This window comes from Salvia hispanica, chromosome 3 (genome assembly GCF_029641045.1).
Source record: "Salvia hispanica isolate PSC_SH4W2 chromosome 3, Shi_PSC_v1, whole genome shotgun sequence".
NCBI classification, from domain to species: Eukaryota; Viridiplantae; Streptophyta; class Magnoliopsida; order Lamiales; family Lamiaceae; genus Salvia; species Salvia hispanica.
The window spans coordinates 35,422,382-35,444,118 of NC_142694.1; the positions used below are offsets into that span (position 1 = coordinate 35,422,382).

The window sequence follows — 21,737 nt, forward strand, 5'->3', positions numbered from 1 at the left end:
TAGTAAACAAGAGAATGATTCCATGCAACTTGGAATGTTATGTAAATGATTTATTTCAGAATTAAACTCACGCATGGTTCAAAAATAGTACTTTTGTAGGCCCCTTTTTCTCTTTCACGAAACTAATTAAGAGTCATATTATTCAAAGATTGTTTTTTCTTATGCTTTTTGCATGCTACTTGGAAAACCTTAGCCGTCCAACACCAATATCTTCAAGAAAAGTAAATAATTAAATAATAAAATAAGATGTCGACCAAACTAATTATTATTCCATCTTTTTTCGGTAACACGTAGTATTATAATACTTAGTCCTAAGAGTTATAATCTTTTTCTTCAATATATGGAAGGTCAAGATTAAGACATGCTAATAGGTCAATAGCATATGATTATATGACATGAATAGGTTTGATTTTTGAAGAAATTAAAGGTTGGAATGATATTGACCTACCTAGTTTATGTGTGTGGACTATGAATCGCATAAATCTTGTGGCACCAAATTATTTGAATAATATCATCAATAAATATGCAAGCTATCCATCTTATCACCAAAGAAGTGTGATGTGTACATTTTATTATGTTCTCAATTGTAGCTTTCATGTTGATTTTAACATAAATATCATTCCATACAACTCATATAGTATTTACCTATAATATAAGATGCGCAAATGAATATACATGAAATTAATTGAATAAAACAAGGTCATATTACTCACCCCACATATAAACAAGATAAAAAGGGGCAAATTGCTCGAACATCATGCTCACCAGCTACAAAAATTATGGTAATTGAATATATTTGCAATTATCTCGTGACATTTTTTTAAAATTATTGTACTCTTGGTAAGACAATCAGGATCACAATTATCTCATGACAAATTTTATTGTTAAATTGTTTCGGGTATAGCAGTCGGGAAATTAGACATGCTTGTCGACAGTCGATGAGTAATTAACCAACGCCGTCTACTCCTATAAAAAAGATTAGCAATATATTCCACGTATATTACCAGATTTTTTCGCTGTCCGAACAAATCCAAATTTCATGATTTTTTTCACCGACTCTCAAAATTGTGGTATAAACCAGAATGTGACCGAATTTCACATTTTTCCGGTAATTTGTCGATTCAAAAAAGGAGTCGTTTCAAATTTAGATTAAGTAGAAAGAAGCAAGGATATATTGATGAAATGATCAAATCCATGACAAGTCATTACAATTGATTAACCTTTGCTTCTTATTCTAATCAATCATGGAGAAATCCAAAACTACTAAATCAAACTCCTATTTCTCCTCATCAACACATAACATCAAACTAATTAATTAATCAGCAATTTGGGTTACTAGGATCATCATAATACTTGGCATAGTCGACAAAATCCGAACTAGGAAAACCGCCGTCAAAATTGGCCTGAAAATCTTGCTGCTGCGGCGGCGAAATCAAGCTGGAATCAGCGGCGGCGGAGTAACCATAAAGAGCTGAAGTGGCATAAGGAAACTCGGCGTCATTGCTGCAGAGTAGCTGCGCATACTGCTGAAGGCCGGGAAAGGTGTTGTGGAGCAATGGATCGGCGGCGGAGGAGCTGCCGGTTTGGACTCGTTCGGGGAAGTTGAGCTTGGCCTTGGCGCCCTTGAACCGAAGCGCAGCTTCATCGTATGCGAGTGCGGCATCCTCAGCTGTGTCGAAGGTCCCGAGCCAAACCCGAGCCGCCTTCTTCGGGTCGCGGATCTCGGCCGCCCATTTCCCCCATGGCCGTTGCCGGACTCCTCTGTAGTGCTTCTTCACGCTTCCTTCATTTAGATTTTTAAATAAATAAATATATACTATATATATAACCGCGGGCGCACGAAGGAACCAAAATACGTACTCGTAAAGGGATTGCATAACGAATTAGGTCTTATATTTTCGTCAAATTCTGGTTTTGCATACCGACTTTTAAAACTTGTTGTAAATGTACTTAATTATAAATTTCTTCTGCTTTTGCAACCAAATTATTGATTTACAACCGAGCATGTTTTTGGTTCCAACATAATTTGATGGCACTCTATAGGACATCAATCAAAACGACGCCATGTTTTGGGCAGTGAAAACAGCATGGTATTTTTGCTAAATTAAATAGTTTCATTTGTTGATTTATGACTTATATTTAGTTATGATAGTAGCAAAATCTTGATTGGTGGCAAAATCAGAATAAATCTATGTATATTTTAATTTATAAAAGCGAATTTTGAAACTAAAATTTGGCTAAAGTTTCTCATTAATAACTTAAAAGTTAACCCTAATTTTGATGGCCGATTGGTTTGAATACACTAAACCCAAGACGAGAAAAACCACAGGCACCCGAAGCAACCAAAATATGATAAGAAAAAACCATAGGCGCCCGAAGCAACCAAAATATGATGAGAAAATACCACGGGCGTCTAGCATCACTATCGATATCATCAATAAGAAAACCTTCTAGCCTTTGAAGACCAAAGCAACCATAATATGCATAGATCGACACCGAAATGCGCTTGAGGAAACAACTACTTAACGAGGGGATAATGATCACAAATCAACAACTTCTTTCTAGAAGACTAACATGCATGAATAATATATTAATCCAAGTAGTGAAAGTTGGATTTGGTAAAGGAGTAAATGGGAGACAAATTGGGTTTGGAACAAACGAAAACGACTAGCAATACCCATGCCAAACTCGTTGGTAGGTGCAGAGGGTTTTCACTCACATCTTTGACCAAACATAGGAGAAGATCAAATCTCCACATTTCAATGTAATAATTCAAGAGACGTGGCTTCAATCTAGCAAGAATTTGGCAAATTTGGCAGTGTGGAAAGAACCCTTTTGCCCAATTCTAATAAGTTAGAGAGAGAGAGATAGTGCTTTACGGAAAGTAACATACAATGAACTTAGCCAAAAGCACAAAATCTAAGCCTTTTTTTCCACAACTCTTTTTTCAACTCTTAATTAACTTTACAACTACGTCAACCACACATTAATTCAACATCAACCATATTTAATCAAGGTTAATTTATTCAATCCTTAATTAACAACAAAAAAAGAATAAAGAAGATGGTTTATGAATTATGCACACACACACACACACATAGTAGTAGTAGTAGTATAATTTACCTTGATCTTGAGGAGCTTCTTGAGTGCTCGGGGCGGCGGTGGCTTGGCCGCCTTGCGGCGGCGATGCTTCCGTTGGAAGAGGTCTCTTTCCATGCCTTCGATCCACCTTGCTAGGTTGCTATCTTCTTGTTTAGTTAGTGAGTGATCTAAAAGTATTCTATTTTTTGTTACATACAATTTATATTTCACCAACTGTTTTTTTCCTAAATAGATATGTAAGTATGTTTCTTTGTATGCATATGTTGCTGTCAAGATCAGCTTTGTGGACTTAAGAGCGAGAATTGCGATTGCGACCTGAAAGTGTGTGTGTGTGTGAGAGAGAGAGAGAGAGAGAGAGAGATGACGGAAGGAAAGGGAAGGAAATAGGGTTGGGAAGAAGGGTTTTTATTGGCATGTGGGCTTCTTTTTTTAAAAAAAAATGGGGGTATGTAAAAGAAATGACAAATTGTTAAATACTTATTCTGGTTAATCGGGTAACTTTAAAAAGTGATCAACTATATCAGTAATTTTTACATTTTTTTCAATCGTCTCGCAATCACATATAGGGGGAGATTATGTATGATGCGGCTGATGGAAAATAGTACGTGAACAAAACGTTTGGATACTTAAACGATTTCGTTTAATACATCTAGTCAGTTATGTCTCTCATTTTTATATTACATGTCTCGTCAAATAAATTCAGAAACCTGAATTGTGTTGTCATATAACAATTGGGAAAATTTTCCAAGTTATATAATTGTCCATTTTTTTTAAGTTGCTGGAATGACCAAACTGAAGATGACTCATTTTTTTTTAGTTTATCCCAAATAAGATGACACATTTTCAATTTTGGAAACTTTCTCTCTTCAATTATTACACTCAACCACTTTTTATCACTCCTATTAAAATATTCATTTTTCTTTCTATCTCTTTATCTCTTCAATTAAACACATTAAACAATAGCTCATAAAATCTCGTGTCGGCTAAGAAATGTGTCATTTTAGCCGGGACGGATGGAGTAGTATTTATTATAGTTTGACTGAGTTTAAGGGAAAATAGTAAAAAGTAGAGAAAAAGGAAAAGAAGAGAAAAGAAAAAGATTTGGGGATAAAAGTATTTGTAGATTAGTTGGAATATGTAGGAAGATGACATTAGAGATATACACAAGGTGGGGATGGATCTGATCTGATCTAATGAGGAAATAAAGAGATAAAATTTTAAGGTAGGAAGATTTTCAGTTCTGATGATATGATACCTTTGATTGGCCATTTGTCTTGATTTCAAGATGCATGCTTCACATCTGGTGCTTTGCTTGATATAATGTATATATGTTCACACTGCAAATTCAATCTACACCATAGATATACATATTTATGGAAATAAATAAATTGGTTATATTTTCTTGTAGTTATGGTACATGCTTTTATAATAAGGTGGACATAATTAGTTGAAAAGGAAAATAAAGAGGAGATGAGTGATGAAAGATTTGGGGTTAAATGAAAAGGTAAAGTAAATCATCAACTTTAATAATAAAAGACACAAAATAACTATTCTGGGATATTTTTACTTGATTAATTAAAGTCATGGGAAAGTAAATATCATTATTCATTACGATCACATTTAGGTTGCCTTGAGAATGACATCACCAATTTCTTGAACTTTCTTAAAGATGAAATTGATGTAAGATAGCGTTTAATTAAACAAAATACTTTGATTTATTGAACTTGATATTTGTTGAAAAAAATATTTAGAATTTTAGAAATTATCACCGTCATCTATTATTTAATGATTGATGGTCAATTGGTCATTAAAATCAACTCATCTAAATATATACTATATGATATATATTTCCATGCTAATTAAATAACTCACGGAAAAAGCTGATAATTCCATCCACGACCATCACCATCATATTTCGGCGGCCGTCCTTTTTTTAAATCCTAATAATTTAAAATTTAATAAAAATAATTTTCAAAGCCTAAGATTTCTAATAAACCTCTAGCTAGCCCCATTAGGCAATATTGCATTTAATTATATCATCTTCACAAGAAGATGAGTAAGGACCAATTCGTGATAAATCATTTCTAGGTCAAATTCAAATGGTAGAATGTGGATTTTGAAACATATTCTTTGGCCTACATCGCTACGCTTAAAAAACTTAGTATACAATCTTTTAAGGACACAAAATTGACGCAAATGTTTGCATTAGAAAACTTTAAAAAAATAATAACGATTTAGGACACAAAACTTTAGGTTGTAAATCCATTTTACTTAATAAATCCGCCCCCAAAAATGTAATGTATTTTTAATGATTTTTTTGAAACCAAATGCCAAATATAAAGAATATATGAACGTCATTATGTATAAAAGTCAAAATAAAATCTTCAATTGCATTAATTTAGTTCAACATGTGTGTTGTTGAGAAGAAACTTCCAAGTTCCAAGCATAGTTAAATTAATGTGGGAAGCTTCAATTATAGAGTTTGAAGTCAAAGACTTATTTAGAGGTATTATATTTGAAAATTTGCTGTTTTTTTATAATTATTTATATGTATTTGAAATACAATTATGAGTGTTCCACGTAAAGCATTTATCACCCTTGATTTTCTGCTTAATTAATTCAAATATGACTCTTGAGTTGAATCTTGAATCTAAGTGGACTTTCCACCTCATGAAAGAGTATGTTCATATTAAGCCACTTATACATTATTATTCTCAAGGGCACAATATCATTACTAGAAACTTATAGATCATTTGAGATTTATAAATAGTTGAAAGTAGTTCACGTGCCATTTCAAAAAAGAATGATTTCTTAACGCGAGAATGTGAGAACAATAAACTCTAATGATTTTTTTTACATTTAATTACGCGTATACAATTTATGTTTGCAGCTACCATCTACAATAATATCTATATACATGATTTCAACTCGAGTCAAAACTAAGAATTTCCAGCTTGTCAAATTTGGAATTTCAAACTAACCCAAAATGGAAATTTTGAATTTAAGTTCTTATTTTTTTAATTGAAGAAATTTATATGATTCTAAGGATGCATGACTCTTGCATGTGATTTTGTCACTATCAAACCAAACAAATTGCATTAAGCTTGCACATGTTATCATACCCCACACCATACATATCTTAAGGTCTTCATAGATCACTAGTAGATCCAGGTGGGGTCAGGGTCGATCGACCCCACTGTCGACCATGAGGTCTTAACACTCCATTTAATTCGGTCTTTATCGTTGATATCAACAAAGGGTTGGACTTGGCTTTCGTTTTTCATCTCTTACCCACTGTCGGTAGTGTCGCTGACACTACCTCTGGCTTTCGAGTTCGCATCAATCTTGTTCAATGTGTCTAATCTCACGATTTTCATTTTTTTATCTATATAAAAATATTAACTAGCCCACCCTATAATTTGTTAACATTAATAACAGTCCAAATAGAGTCATAGAGACGTTATTATTCTACTTTTCAAGAATCACATTATAACGCTATATAACAAAGTTACTTGGATCATCCCTGATTTATATGTATAGAATGGTTGGTCTATGAAAAGAGCCAAAATCTAAAATTATTTGACAAGGTTGATGGATCTGTAAACAGGAAATTAAAGTCGTAGTTGGTATGGTGTTGGCATGTGACATTAATATATCCCTATTATTACAAAAATAAGATACTCTTAGGTTTAGAGAGAGAGAGAGAGAGCGCTCTCCCCAGCTACTATATATCTTTCCACATGCACGAATCACAACAATATCTTTGACTATGACCACTAGCCTCTTCCACCATGTTGTTCGTTCTTTTGTTATTTAGAATGTAATAACAATTAAACCATTCATATATGGAGTATAATATAGTTTGAGTTTTCTTTTAAAACAAAATATTTGTAATATACACCACAAATATACATGCACTGATGCACTCACGTACGTCATGAGTTTTAATAAATAAGAAGCATGCAATCGGCTCATTGAGCATAAAGATATGTGTCATCTGTAACGATCTGGCTCTCATACTAATGATTGTCCACTCAGACCAACACAAATCTCACACCTCCCTAAGAAGTTACCCAACATGTCACTCATGTCATAATTGTCTTATGCTAAGCACACTTAATCTTGGAGTTATGAGAAGATAGATGTCCAAAAGGAATATACTCCTTCTTAGTATAGGTAACACATATATAATCCGGTAATCTCTTCTCGAATATATGAAGACTGTAGTCTTATATCCACATATTCTCATAATTATCCTAATCTTTTTGGTGTGTTTTGATTTATTCGTGTCTGCATCCGCTTTATAAGTAGGAGTCGCTCATTGTCTATGTTCTATGCACAAGGGTTCACTTCCTAGGAGCCGCTCCTTGTTCATATTTATGCACCAACGATCACTCCCAACTTTTACTACGAGCATTACGTCATCATCTTTCTTAACAATGGTACCACAAGAAATTTGATAATTTATTATTTAAGTCAAAAAAAGGTATGATTCAATGTTTCCAATTCTTTTTGCAAGTTAAAATAAATTATTGAGTGCACACCGAAAATAATGTTCAAGAATTCTCATATGCACACAAAAGAACTTGAAATAAATGTCAAGATATCATGAATATACATTTCACTATTTTTGTCAAATGGCATAGATGTATAGCTGCCAAACTATGAAAAATGACTTTGATTGAAAGTTTGTAGCGTATACGGTTAGATCAATCAGAGACTATGTTGATTGAAGAATTAAAATTGCCCCTCTAATTTCATGAATATCTACGATTTATTATATATTGTTGAACAATATTAAAGATTTATTCTAAACTTATAAGTTGAGACTCAATTTCTATTTATATTTTACAATATTTCAAATATTTTTTGTTAAAATCTATGCCACATCCATGGGTGTTTATTTATAGCAAATGAAGAAAGTATTGTCTTTATATTCGAGAAGAGAAGATAAAGTCAATTGAATTGTTGAAAGAAGCCAAATTTGCTGAGAATTTGTCGCTGACTTTTGTGCCACTGCAAATGCAATTAAAGTCGTGGTACAAACTAGAAAGCTGCACAAGATAGTGACCAAAATTTCAACATTAACCTATTCAAATCTATACTATAAATTCATATAATTATATATTTGCATCAGGTGAGTCTATGTATGTGTATTTAAATCACTTGCTACATCTTACAAGGGTCGCACCATTGAGTAAAATGGAAAATTAAGGTGGAGTTGATTAATACAACTCAGCTCATGAATACATTTTTATTCTGTCTTCTTACACCGGGAACAACCTTACTTTATTTTTTAGATTTTTCATCGGAAATTCGTCGATAACTTTTAATTAGAAACTAAATCTTTGTTTTACATTAGCTTTTCTTTTTAAGTGTATATTAATTGTAAATCGTGCGGGGGCACATGTTTAGCGATATCTGTAAATAAATTATCCAAACCCTGCAAAATCTATTACTAATTTCATCAAATATTAAGGGAATCAATCGAAATAATTTTTTTTAAAAAAACTGATAAAAGATGAACTCATAATTTGACAAAAGCTTGATGGGCCTCCACTTTTCGAAATGATGAAATTGGGCTTCATGTTGAAACAATACATTTTCATCAATTTTGCTTCAGCTAATTAAGCCCATTATGAAAATTTTGTTGCAGGCCGATTCCTATATCAGCCAATTTTAATTTTATTTTATGGATTAACAGATTTTAATTGGGGTTCAACTTCATTTATTTCTGTATTCTATTCGATTTCAACCCCAAAAAATTTATGTTTGAATCTGAAGCATAACCAACTGAATTAATTAATATTTATATTGTTTTTTTTTTTATTTTTAATGATCATGAGTCAAAATTTAAAATTGATTTCATGGCTTATTGGAATTTCTTGTACTATAATACTACTACTAAAATTCTTGTATCATCCGTGAACACACACCAATATATCCATGAATGAGTCATTTCCTTATCAAAAAATAATCACACTAATTGGTGGCGTCGTTCTACCATGTACATTCTTGAATTCGTTCAAACTGGATGAACATTCATCTTTCTGGATTTAAGAATAGAGTTGTTTATTAGGTCGCAGAGGCACATCAAAGAAGAAGATCACTCATCCAATTTCTATCCAAATTCTCGATACATTCTTAGATTGATTCGTCGTCGTCAAATCATTACCACACCTATAAGGATTATATTAGATGCCCAATTACAAAATTATCGGATTCGAAATCAACAGTTTCAGTTTCGTGACAAAACTTATAGCTTTGATTTTGAATCAGAAACCAATTGTTTAATCTTTATTTGAAAACCATTTTTTAAACATTTTTCAATGTTTTTGAACAGTTTTTCAGATTTTCATGATTTTTTCAATTACACTATTTTAGATTAAACAACTTCTTACGGTTCTAAATAAGTTTAGAAATGAAACTCAGCCAATAGAGACGAAAGTGAGTTTCAATTTAACTGGGAGTAAATGATTATAGTTCCAAAACGAAAAGTGTCGATATGACTTCAAGCAGAACAAACAAATTCAATTTAACCATGCCTCACTACTCACTTTACTTAGATTATGAAGTCGAATATATACATTTTTATCCAAAAATGTGGACATTTCAAATTAAAATACAATAGCGGCACTAACTCAAATACATTAAATATGAGGGGTGTCTTTATAATTATCCATAATATTTTACAAGGTTTGGATAAAGTAATAATATTAATAATAGTAAGTAAAAGCTTCAACTGTTATCACTCTGTTTTACGGTTTGCACAAGTGAGACAGAAACAACGCAGATCAGCTTTCTCGATCCATTTCTTCTCAACATCTGCTTCAATTCGGTGCGCTCTCTCCTAATTGCTCCCTTTTTATTCGCATTAAACTGTTAATTGATGCAATTCTTTTGTATAATCCGTCTTTGTCTCGAGATTTATCGTTGTACGTTGTTGTATACTTGATCTGCTCGCTACTTCATTTTCGAGTTTTTATTTGCTTTTTTAGATTTTCTCTTGTTCTTTTATTGATTCATTTAGTTTCAATTCGTTTTTCTTAGCCGCGACATTGACATTCAATGTGATTTGGTCGAATTTAGGTGAATTGGGATATAGGTTTTCTAGAATTTAACCAAATATGGCGGTAAAGGATATAAGTTATTGTGAATTTCGTGTTGTAGCGTGAAGAAGAACCATGTGATGTTTGCAGGTAGTTTTCTTATTTTCTTGAGTTTTTGTTATGTCTTTAGCCCATTTTTTTGCAGTTTGGGGGAAATGGTTAGTCAAGTTGTTAGACAAGTGACATTTTATTTTCAAAACTAAGATGCAGAGTTCTACTTCTTGATTATCAGTTTAGTACACATGACTACATCCTCTTGTAATATGTCAATGTTTGTTCTGCAATCTTTTTTCCATTTATGGAGTCTTTGGTTAGGGTATACACGATGGTTTAAGACAATCATATCGATCTAGTATACGGGATTTGACTTATCTGATGACCATCTAACTATATTAATTATTAATATCGGATACTTGACGAGCACATTGTGCTATTCTTATCAATTACAGTACCTGGTTGGTAGTTGTAGTAGAGAGAAATGGGTTATTCTGCAATTAGTATTGAACCGTTTTATCTGTCATATTTGCATTTGCTGTACTTGTGATAGTTCTTAAAACAGGACAATGGTATCTATGTTTCAGGGGTACAGGCTGTTTTCTGGACATAAACTGCTACAGTATTCATATCTGAATTGTTGAGGACGGAAAATTTCTCAAGCACTGAAGTAAAGATGCAGAATCAAGATGGGCAACCTGCGGAGCCTGAAACGGAGACCATAACATCACTACCAGCCTCTGAGGTCAATGACTGGGCGAATTATAGGGATGATGAAGTTATGCAGCAGCATTCTGCCATACAGGCAGAGGAAGCTGGGAAAATACCATTTGTTGGTGACAAGGCAAGGAAACCAATAATTCCTAGAATTTTATTTTTCTGGATATGATATAATTATATATTAGATCTCTGATAGCATATATCTTACACTGGTTGAGTGAAGCTTCTTATTTGTTCTATTTTTATTTAGACTATTCCGAATGCCTTAATTGATATTCCAATACTGGTTTTGGTGGATTATGGGATTGGGAATGTTTAGGAATCACAGGAAGCAGTTACCTTTTTGGTCCGATCAAGATGTGTGTATAACTATTTGATTGTTTATACATTTTGCAGGAACTTTTTGTAAGTCATTCTTGTTTGTCAAGTTTATTTGGAAATCAATATCGCTTATGAGAAATAGAGTATTGATTTTACATACTAAGCTTATTTGCTTCAGCTTATATAAACCATATATTAGGTGATAATATTACTCATAGCTTCTTATTAATCCATAGTAAATGACTTTTGGATGTGAAATTCCAGGAGCCTCTCTCATCTTTGGCAGAGGAATACAAGTCAGGAAACCCAATTTTGTTGGAGAAAATTAAGGTCCGCTCAATTGGTAGGCATTTTTCTGTTACATGCTTCTTGGAGTGCTTGTAATCGTTTCAATCTCTGCAGGTTCTAACTGAACAATATGCTGCCATCAGGCGAACAAGGGGAGATGGGAATTGCTTCTTCCGTAGCTTCATGTTTGCCTACCTGGTATGTTTGGTTGTACTACTTTCACATAATCTTACTGTTCAGTTAGAATTGGTGTTTTAATCTACTGAAACATTTATCCAACAAATTTAGGAGCATATTCTGCAATCACAAGACCGTGCAGAAATCGACCGCATCACGGTCAATGTGGAGCAATGCAGGAAGACACTTCTCAGCTTGGGCTATGCAGAATTTACTTTCGAAGACTTTTTTTCGGTACTTAATGAGTTATTTTTTATAGTTTTATACGTTGCCTTCGTACTCATATAAATTAATCTCCCAATGCATGATAGGTCCATGTCTTTTTCATGTACTCTTTTATATGGGACAAAAATCTTAAGAGATGCACATTAATGCTAAAAATGAGTAGCTCAACTATTTCTTTATTCGGGTGCCCGGTTTGCAATTCTTAAAAGTTTTCTCAAGTGCCTAACCAGCGTTGATCTCAGGTACTCAATTCACACATATAGACAAAGCTTGCAAATAGTAATGTGGAAACTTAATTTTTTTGGGGGGAGGGGAAACCGATTATTTTAACTAACCAGTTAACATTTTGAAGATTAACTTCCTGAATCTATCTACTTATTTTCAGCTGTTCCTTGAGCAACTTGAAAGTGTTCTTTCAGGGAAAGAAGCTTGCATAAGGTTCAAAGGATTTATTGCTTAATTGTGATTTTGATTCCTATGCTACAACCCGCTTTCAACTTTCCTTCAGTGCCTAATATTTGTCTTTTTGTTACAGCCATGAGGAACTTGTACAGAGAAGTAGAGATCAGTCAGTATCTGACTATGGTGAGTAGCACTTATCGAATGTTGCAATGGTATCAAGACATACATATATAATTTGGCTGCTTACCATTTCCTTAATTAAAAACTGACTATTTGTCTTTGCTAGTTGTGATGTTCTTTAGATTTATTACATCTGGTGAAATAAGGAAGCGTTTGGAGTTCTATGAACCATTTATTCAAGGATTAAGTAATACCTCAGTGGAGCAGGTTGGTTCTATGTAACATTCGTATATTTTCGTGTGCAAGCTTTACCGTCGCATCTGCAACATTATACCTATTTGATCATGAGACTCATCATCATTTCAGTTCAAGCAGCCTGACTTCAGATGTGCTTTTATGATATAGACCTTGTATCAAACTGTGAATACATATAGGCAAAGAAACTTGTTTTAGAACGTCGAAATAGGCTTCACAAAGGACATTGGTTATTTGTTTGTGCATCTCTCTAAACCGTCTAGTTTTTGAGCTAAATCTCTTATTGCTTATATTCCTCATTCGGTGCAGTTCTGCAAATCATCGGTGGAGCCAATGGGCGAAGAGAGTGATCATGTCCACATTACCGCATTGTCAGATGCACTGGGCGTGCCAATCCGCATAGTCTATCTTGATCGCAGTCATGATGATAAAGGTAGCGTGAGCGTGAACCATCACGACTTCAGTCCTGCTGCACAAGAGGTCACTGATGCTAATACCGGTGGTGTCGTGGCGCTTGAACCGTTCATTACCTTGCTGTACCGGCCCGGTCACTATGACATTCTGTACCCAAAATAACTTGTTCTTACCAGTGCCAATAAGTTGGCTGGTAATAATGGAATTTGGTGGGATGATGTTTTCTTCATGATGACTTTTTAGACATTAAGCGAAGTGGTGATGATATTTTAGACTTTAATGAATCAGGAAAACATTAGAAACTCATGCCCCTCTTTCAGCTTTTGTTACTTACTATACTAATCAAGTGGCAAACTTTGTCATATTTCTTGATGATATTTTACTAATATTTATTGATTAGAAATGAAGGATATTATCTTTTATTGGATATACTTGTTACACAATATAGAATAAAAGATGAAGCATAAGCAAACCAAAAGGAATATGTACCATAACATTAATAAAATGCAAGAGAAAAGTAGTGACAAAGGTAGAAATGAAATGAGTGGATATAGAAGTGAAAATTACATATAGTCAGAAAAAAGAAAATGATGCAATCCATCCATGAATGACACAACAAAATTTTTTCTAGTAGTTTGTTACTTGACTTCTCTTAGCAAATTGCCCAAAAAACAAGAGAAGATGAAAGAGGGGCCAAACAAAAAGTGCCAAGAGCAAAATAAGAGAATGGTCTCCATACACCATATTTTGCATGCTCTCTCTCTATACAAACACACAACATAATCAAACTCCTCAAAATGTCGATATTCAAAATTTCGAAGCTCCATGATGTTGCTCCTTTGGTCAGGCAAATTGTCAATTTCTACCCTCTGCTCTTTCTTCTTAACCATACCAAACTTTAATGTACAGTAGCAAAATTTCCGGTACAATCACTAGCCTGCGTTTGTTCAGTTTCTACGAGGTTAGTTGTGTCGCAAAACTCAGTCTGAATCTTTGCCCGAACCAGAAGATGATTCTCCGTTGTAATAGTCCTCCCCGTTTAGAGAGTTTGATGGGAAGTCTTGATTGTTGTCATCGGAGGTGCTGGTTCGGGTTTTTCCAGGCCTTGGTCGAATGTTGGGACCCATTGGGAATGGGACCTGCATTGACAATAGGCAAACATATACATCTTTCAGAAAAGAAAGACGCTCATCCTTCAAAACTCATTCAGCAAAAGCATGGATCAGGGAGTAACGTACCTGATCGCCTGCATTTGGACCGTCTGTATGGAAAAGTATAGGACGACATCTTTTGTCTTCGTTCATCAAGCTTGAATTCTGGAAGTGTGCAATGAGGGCAGCCTTCCCCTGGATCCGAGCATATGCTAAAGATGCAACTTTTTCACTATTAAATTTCTCCCATTTCTTTCCATTAAAAGACTGAGAAAAACAGAAAGGAGCTGGCTTAGTGTGGTGAATTTAATACCAGCAATCTAGTGTACGAACGAGGAATCTCAGGTATACCTGATAAAAATGCACTATAAGTTTAGGATCAGTCATGTTTATGAAGGCATAACCTACATTGCATTTGTTCTGCAAGAAAAAGAAACATGAAGTATCAAGAAACTGTCATCCAGAAAAAGGAAAATAAGTTACAAAGTAGAATCAAACTTGCCTTAAAATCAATAGGTAAGTAGATGAAATCATAAGTTCCTCTGTGACGTTCATCAATTGCAGCAAGAAGCATCTTTGACGTGTACCTGTGATACAGTCAAATAAGTATAGTTATTTTAGGTGTTCAGAAAAAAAGAAAAACTCAAGCAACTAAGATAATAGCTATGAACAATGTCCATGATCAATATAGCGGATTTGGCAGAGTAAAACTCACAGCACCATTCGTATAGCAGTTACAGCTTTTATATGAATAAGGGGAACTCCAGAAATTGCTGGACAACTACTTACTTGTTAGGAATGTTCTTTATCATAAGTGTGGTCCGTTTATCATCTCCATGTGCAATTCGCTCTAAATCAAGCTCAAACTGCTTTTTGTTGTCAGGTTGACTTGAATTGCAGTCATTTCTTCGGGTTCTAGTTCGTTCATTAGGAGAATCAAATGAACTCATCATAGGAAGCATTTGGCCTCTTGTAGGAAAAATCATGCCCCTCTGGTGATGGGGATGTAGTCCGATATTCTTGGAAGACATTTGCATATCCATACAATTTCCACCAGGGCGTGGAAAGAAATTATGAGGGACAAAGTCCAGTGGATGTGGGGAATTACCAGAAATTCTCATGTTCCCTAGCGAACCGGGGTGGAAAACAGAAGTAGCATCAGGCGACTCCCCTGCAAAGGCATTCCGCCTATCCCATGGAGAAGGATTGACAGAAGGTGCTGATCCAACATGATGGCTATTTATAGATAGAAGTGGATTCATCATATGAGATGGTGCTCGAGGTACAGCATGCATCTGTGAAGGATGAGCAGCACCAATACCATTGACATATGATGGTGAGTTGGGCCATAAAACAGCCTGAGGTTGTTGTGGATGATGGGAATTACCCCACATGTAATGACGCCCAGGAGGACAACTCCCGTTTCCAGCGGAACCAAAAACTGAAAAGAATGTGAGATCACAGTCTACAATTAGCACAACTGAATTAAAAATAAGATGCATTTTAAAGAAAAGGGAAAGCAAAATTCAGTCATTGTTACCTTCATTTAACTCGATCGACTGTCCGTTGGAGCTAATTCTGCGGAACTGCTGGCCATCAATTATTTCTGGAGGCCGAGAATTAACATTTGCAGCCATATCACTTGGAGAACCGAAGAGAGGCCCATCTGCTAAACCATCATGATATTCAGGAAGAGAATGCGGATGGAGATTTGACTGGCTCTGGAGCTCAAATTTCGGGTGGTTCCGTTGATGGCCAGATTCAGCGATATTGGATTGATTTCCAGATTCAACTCTTATTAGAGATGGTAAGCTGTTAGGCACACTAGATGATACGCCATGTTGCAGCACATTATCCAGGAGAGATCCCATATGACCTCCATTTGTCGAGAGATGACCATGAATTCCATTATCTGTACCGGACAATGTCCCCCCAAGCGAAAGTGATCCTGCTATTGTGAATATAATTATGACCATGTCATGCATTGTCAGTGGATGCAAAACACAGCAGAACCCAAAATTGAGAAATAAAATTACCAGAAAATCCACTTGATAAGTTATTCGAAGGGCTATGCTGAAACAGAAAACCAGATTCTTCCTGCTCCAGTTCAGAAGAAATAGGCTGCATGAATCTATTCATTGGACACATTAAGCTGTTAGTCCAGCAAATTGGATCGCAAACTAAACACATATTAAAAAATTGATTAGAAGATAAAAGTTACTCCCCTTTTTGTAAGACTAGTTTCACAATGGAAGTTGGTCAAGGGAGCACATGAAGGTTATGGATGTAACAGTGGAAAGATATAATGGGATTTCGAAGTAATGCACCTTTGGGAGCCATCAAGCCGACCTCGTTCAAGCTTAATCTGCTTTCCAGCAATGTCACTCCGGTTCAACGCACGAAGTGCAGATTCTGCAGCTCTGACATCATAGAACTCTACATATTTATGATAAGACATGCCCAGAGAATCACGAATCTGCAAGCAGAAAATAGTTAATGCTCAATACAAATGAAAACTAGATATTATTCAACTAAGTTGTGTTCAAGCTTTACCTCCTTGATTTCACCATAGACACCAAATATTTCACGGAGTTCATCATTTGAAACAGAAGAATCAAGGTTGAAAATCACAACGGTACCCTGGTTTACATCCTTTTCTGATGGATTATCCTGGAACACATATATAGCAAGACAACACTTTAGCACATTTTTATCAGAATTTTACATAACAGGACCAAAGTAGGGTTGGAAATTTGCAGGAAACCACCTTAGGAATTGAGAAATGTATATCAAGTTTCCGACGCCTCAATGGCTTATTCTGAAGAGCTTTCATTGCATTGCAGGCTGCTCTTATATCATAATATGAGATCATAACAAACCCCCTATGCTTGCATGCCGTATACAGAGTGCGGATATCTCCGTATTGCTGCAATTACAGTGTGACAAGGAGAATTCACCAGTAAGGAAACAACCTGAAAAATTCTTGAAACACAATTTGAAACAGTGAAAGGTAATACTGCTTACCTCAAAAAGTGTTCTCAATTCAGAGTCTTCAACGTTGCTATTTATATTTCTTACAAAAAGTGTCCTAGAAGGATGCTCCCCAAACGGGTGTTCCCCACCGTTCGAGCCCAGAGATATTCCCAGCTGATTGATAGAATTTAAATCAGAAAGTTCAGTATTTCTTTGCAAGAAGCTATCATCTCCAAGTTCCAATCCACCAACACTGCTAAACAGGTCTAGATCTTCCACATCTTCCACATTATTAGTTCTCTTAAAACTGCCAAACCCATCAGTCACACCAGAAAGCAAGTCGTCATCATCTGGTAAAAGATTACCAATAGTTTGAGCCTCTAGTTCTTCCAGTGATTCAAAAACTTCCTCTTCCTCATAATGGGAGGCAGCAGTAGCAAAGGAGTGACCATATTGACCATTGTTAGATGACAATTTTACTGCAGGATAACAACGGATTCAAGGTTCTTATGATTAATCTGGCAGGTGTTTGGATATTTAATAGACAGATCAATAAACTATGAGAAAAGAGAGCACTTACAGTTTCTACTAAATAAATCCGACATAGAACTTGAAAAAAGGCCATTTTCGTACTGAGCACCCGTGAGGTTTATGTTATCTCCATCAAAACAATATGGCACAGGCTCTATGTTCGAATTAGTTCTAGAACCCAGATCATGATCAACAGCGCTAGGCAAGGAGCGGCTGACTGCTCTATCTGCTCCAACAAGATGCTTTCCAAATGGAAGGTTAACATTACGACCACGAGTGAGATAATAGTCAGGAAGAGCAAAACCATTCCCCATATGTGAATTGAATGGGATTCCATTTTCATGTGGCGATGAAGCAACACCTTCAGGCCTTAAAATCCCATCTAGTTTAAAACCTGAATAGAGTACAAATAAGGTTCAAAAGACCTCACCAACACCTGTGGCTATATGATACAAATAACAACATCAAGACAAGCATTACAAGTACGTAACCATTTCTGAAATTTTACAGTTACTAAGGATACATGTGCTTTTCATCCCAACCACAAAAGCATAGGTCATGTACATTGATTAAAAGGGAACAAAAAAATAAGGAGTGTTAGAACCTATCTACTATACTCATGAAGTGATATACTTACACCCTGCTAGTTAGTTTCAATTTCTCAATAGCTCGCTCAATTCAAACTAGCGCAAACATACATACCTTGAACAGAAATTAAATGGATAATTGGATATAGCACAAGCATGCATGTCTTTGAATTTCCGTACATATAGAACCATATCAGACTCACTATAGGTAATACACTTTACCTTCTAAGTTAGTGAAGTGATGGCTTAACCGCATGTATACAAAAAAATGCCAATACCAATCTTTTAACGAGGAGATTTCATATAAGTACTAAAAAATGCCTGTGACCAGGAAGAGATAGCTACAGCAGTCAAGAGAACAAAAGTGATCTGCATAGCATTTCCCCCCAAGTTACTTTCTTCTATTCAATTTTCCACTTTATAAGATGAATATCAGTACTGGATCGTAAAACTTGCAAGAAACATGAACCTTCCTATAACTCTTATCATGCTGGGCCAGGTTATTTAGAAAAGCAACAGCCAATTATAAATATTATGAACACTCACCTGCATAATCACTCATTTGGTCCATCTTCTTCATACCAACCTGTTTCTGCAAATTAAAGAAGCAAGAAATAATACGTAATCAATTTCTCCGGAGCAAGCTAACCCATGCACGATATTTTTCTGAAGACCCAAGGTACCAGTACCGCAATGTTTACAGCCAATTATAGACCTCTTATTCACCCCCAACTGTGAAATTCTCTCAAAATAGCATATAAAGCATTGTATGTGCAATCAATACCTCATCAGACAAGCGCACCTCCTCTGAAAAGAAGGACGAAGGAGAAAAACCCCGAGAGTTCATCATTTTAGATAGCTTGGTTGATCCTTAAAAAATAAAATTACCCCTTAGCTTCCACCAATCACAAAAACGTCAATTCTTGTGGAAGTTAAGAAGATACAGCTTCAGACAGAACCTGCACGGACAATTGGTAAAATGTAAACATCCTGACGAAAAGAAAATGGAAAACCAGACGCATGAGAAACCACAAACAAAGACAAATAATTTTGTGGTTGAAGTCCAACACGAAATAAGTGTCTAGCTAATCAAATTCTAAGTTAAAAGTAGAGCGGTTTCATTTCATTATTTTCAGTTTGATTAATAGGTAGCCAAAAAATTGTGCAAGTACACCTATAATTCAACAAAATTCACATGATAAACAGCTGCATTTAAGATCTCGCTGCTTAAATGGTAATAAATTTTTACCACACAACAACTCAAAATTTTCACATGAAAAATTTCACTCGACAAAACTCCATCACCAAATAGAATTCTCGAATTGAGCAGATCGAAAAAAGGCAGAAGTCGGCAAAAATTCAAACAACAATCCCCTCAGAAATCAAAATTCAGGTGATTAAACCAAAATTCAACACCGGATCACACAGTACAGAGCCGCAGAAAACAAAATTTACAACCTTTGGTCTAAAAACAACAATTTCCTCTTTAGATCAAACGAAAGCCTGCTCAATTTTTTTTCAAAAAAGTCAAGGAAAAAAAAAATTCAACAAAGGTCACCTGTAAAATTACAGCATCATTTCTCAGGAAAAAAATCAGATAAAACACAGAAACGAGCAGAAGGGATTTTAAGAAGGGAAAATCATCTCGGAATTTAAGAATGACAATGAAACGGAATAAATTGCGGCAAAAGGCAAGGGTAAGGGAGATTGAAGAAGAGATCTAGGTATCTGTGCCGTGCAAACAACCTCCTCCAACGCTTCCTCGATGCCTTTCTCTCTCTTCATATTTTTCCTTTGCTGTTTTCCCTACATTGCACGTTAACCACATGTATCATCATCTATGCTCTCTCTCTTTCTCTCTCTTGTTTGAATAATCTCTGCATAAAATATTTTACATATGAATTCTCCCTCTGTCTCGGCGTTTTCCTGCTCGCTTTGCCTCCGCTTCTGGCCGGAGATGACGTCACGTTCCGGCGAGCTCACGGCGGAGATCCTGATCTCCTCCGCGCGCTCTCGAGCACAGAAAATTGTGGCACAGAATTTAAGGAGAAATTCAACAGAGAAAAAAGGGGGGAAAGTTGTGAGAGAGAGAAGAAGGAAATTGGAGATCGGATTATATGGAGAATTTGAAGAGCGATTGAAATTGCAGGAAACCAAGAAGAAAAATGAACACAAATATAATTAGATTTTTTTCATTTTTTCTCTCTACAAAATTATATACTCCTACTATTTTTAAAATATTACTTTTATTAATGTCTCTTGTTAGGATCAAAACTCATTATGCGAATTTATTGTCAGGGTTCTTATCATCTACGACGCACTCTTCCTACACCCGCCACTTTCTTATTATCCAAATTATTATTCATGAAATCAAATCACTCAAATTTGGGAGATTACTTCAAATTAATTAATTTACATGATTTCAATTCTGAATTACAGTAATTTTTGTAAGTACACCTTGCTGGCTATTTGTGTAATTTTCTACTATTATCTTTATTAGTCAATGGTGTACAACCGTTTAATATTCTCCTTGCTAGTCAACGGTGTATCTCGTATAATGTGATGAGATCATACCTTATCACCAATTAATACGGTTCTATCTCATTTGTTGTTGCGTCACGGGTGTGGCCTAATTGGAAAAATTGAAACAAACTGTAAATAAAATTGGTCAAAAATAGTCGATTTTGAATCAAATTGAAATACTTAATAATCGGGCCGGTTAAATTTCCAATTCATTTGTAACTGAAATTCTTGAACTAATCATGTTTGAAAATTTGCTTTGGTGAAATATCAATGATTTCCAAATAGCAAAATTCAATAATAGTTGGTTAGTTGGGTAAAAGTTAGTTATTCAAGTAATTACTCAAATTAACGACGTTATCATATGTTATCTTAATGGAGTGATTAATGTAACATATTGTGTAAATACGTAATTATACATATTGTTAAGGATTTAGATTTTGTAAAATCATTAATGCCTTAATATGTTTCGTGTGGAGCATTTAAGTTTTTAAATATGTTTTGTCGTGACGTGCAAACAATTAATTAGTAGTAGTACAGTTAGATATCCAGAGCCTGAAATCATACTACTATTTAATTAATTAAGTACAAAAATATAATCTTGCACCTTTCTGAACGTAAAAATTGTATAACCTCTAAAATATATTATCAATTGATTAGTAGTAGTAAGTAAAGTAAAACATAGTCCTCTATCCAATATTATTTAAATGAGACCGAGTTATAAATTTGAACTTATTTCTTCATCAGATTTTTGGGAGCCAATGTTTATTACATCATCATTTTGTATAATTTTGCTTATTCCATCAATTTACATAAATGGCACTACTACTAGTAATTCTCAAATTAGT

General features: G+C 34.9%; 3 protein-coding genes across 7 annotated transcripts; 1 reads left to right on the forward strand and 2 right to left on the reverse strand.

The window, feature by feature from the left end:
• Positions 1-1,149: 1,149 nt before the first annotated feature.
• LOC125209871 (ethylene-responsive transcription factor ERF113-like) lies at positions 1,150-4,393 on the reverse strand. Its single transcript, XM_089066562.1, has 3 exons — positions 4,358-4,393; positions 3,124-3,241; positions 1,150-1,783 (listed from the first exon to the last, which is right to left on the reverse strand). Exons 1-3 carry the CDS (start codon positions 4,391-4,393, stop codon positions 1,320-1,322), a joined length of 618 nt encoding a protein of 205 aa, XP_088922688.1. The 3' UTR covers positions 1,150-1,319.
• A 5,402-nt stretch (positions 4,394-9,795) lies between these two features.
• Positions 9,796-13,491, forward strand: LOC125216256 (OVARIAN TUMOR DOMAIN-containing deubiquitinating enzyme 1-like). 2 transcript variants are annotated; one of them, XM_048117915.2, is made up of 10 exons: positions 9,812-9,940; positions 10,192-10,301; positions 10,793-11,049; positions 11,511-11,576; positions 11,649-11,732; positions 11,823-11,945; positions 12,322-12,374; positions 12,472-12,521; positions 12,625-12,725; positions 13,023-13,491. In XM_048117915.2, exons 3-10 carry the CDS (start codon positions 10,882-10,884, stop codon positions 13,287-13,289), a joined length of 912 nt encoding a protein of 303 aa, XP_047973872.1. In that variant the 5' UTR covers positions 9,812-9,940; positions 10,192-10,301; positions 10,793-10,881; the 3' UTR covers positions 13,290-13,491. The 2 variants fall into 2 exon arrangements, with proteins under 2 accessions (XP_047973873.1, XP_047973872.1); XM_048117916.2 differs by lacking the exon at positions 10,192-10,301 and having other exon boundaries at positions 9,796-9,940.
• A 166-nt stretch (positions 13,492-13,657) lies between these two features.
• LOC125216251 (protein MEI2-like 4) lies at positions 13,658-20,577 on the reverse strand. Of its 4 annotated transcripts, none has more exons than XM_089069224.1 (16): positions 20,265-20,577; positions 20,116-20,175; positions 19,154-19,328; positions 18,916-18,961; positions 17,832-18,176; positions 17,303-17,730; positions 17,046-17,204; positions 16,832-16,948; positions 16,606-16,754; positions 16,315-16,409; positions 15,819-16,226; positions 15,068-15,719; positions 14,781-14,865; positions 14,630-14,698; positions 14,366-14,545; positions 13,658-14,266 (listed from the first exon to the last, which is right to left on the reverse strand). In XM_089069224.1, the coding sequence occupies exons 3-16, from the start codon at positions 19,217-19,219 to the stop codon at positions 14,108-14,110; spliced, it is 2,958 nt and encodes a 985-aa protein (XP_088925350.1). In that variant the 5' UTR covers positions 19,220-19,328; positions 20,116-20,175; positions 20,265-20,577; the 3' UTR covers positions 13,658-14,107. The 4 variants fall into 4 exon arrangements, with proteins under 4 accessions (XP_088925350.1, XP_047973866.2, XP_047973867.2 ...); XM_048117909.2 differs by having other exon boundaries at positions 15,819-16,229; XM_048117910.2 differs by having other exon boundaries at positions 15,819-16,229; positions 19,928-20,175.
• Positions 20,578-21,737: the final 1,160 nt, after the last annotated feature.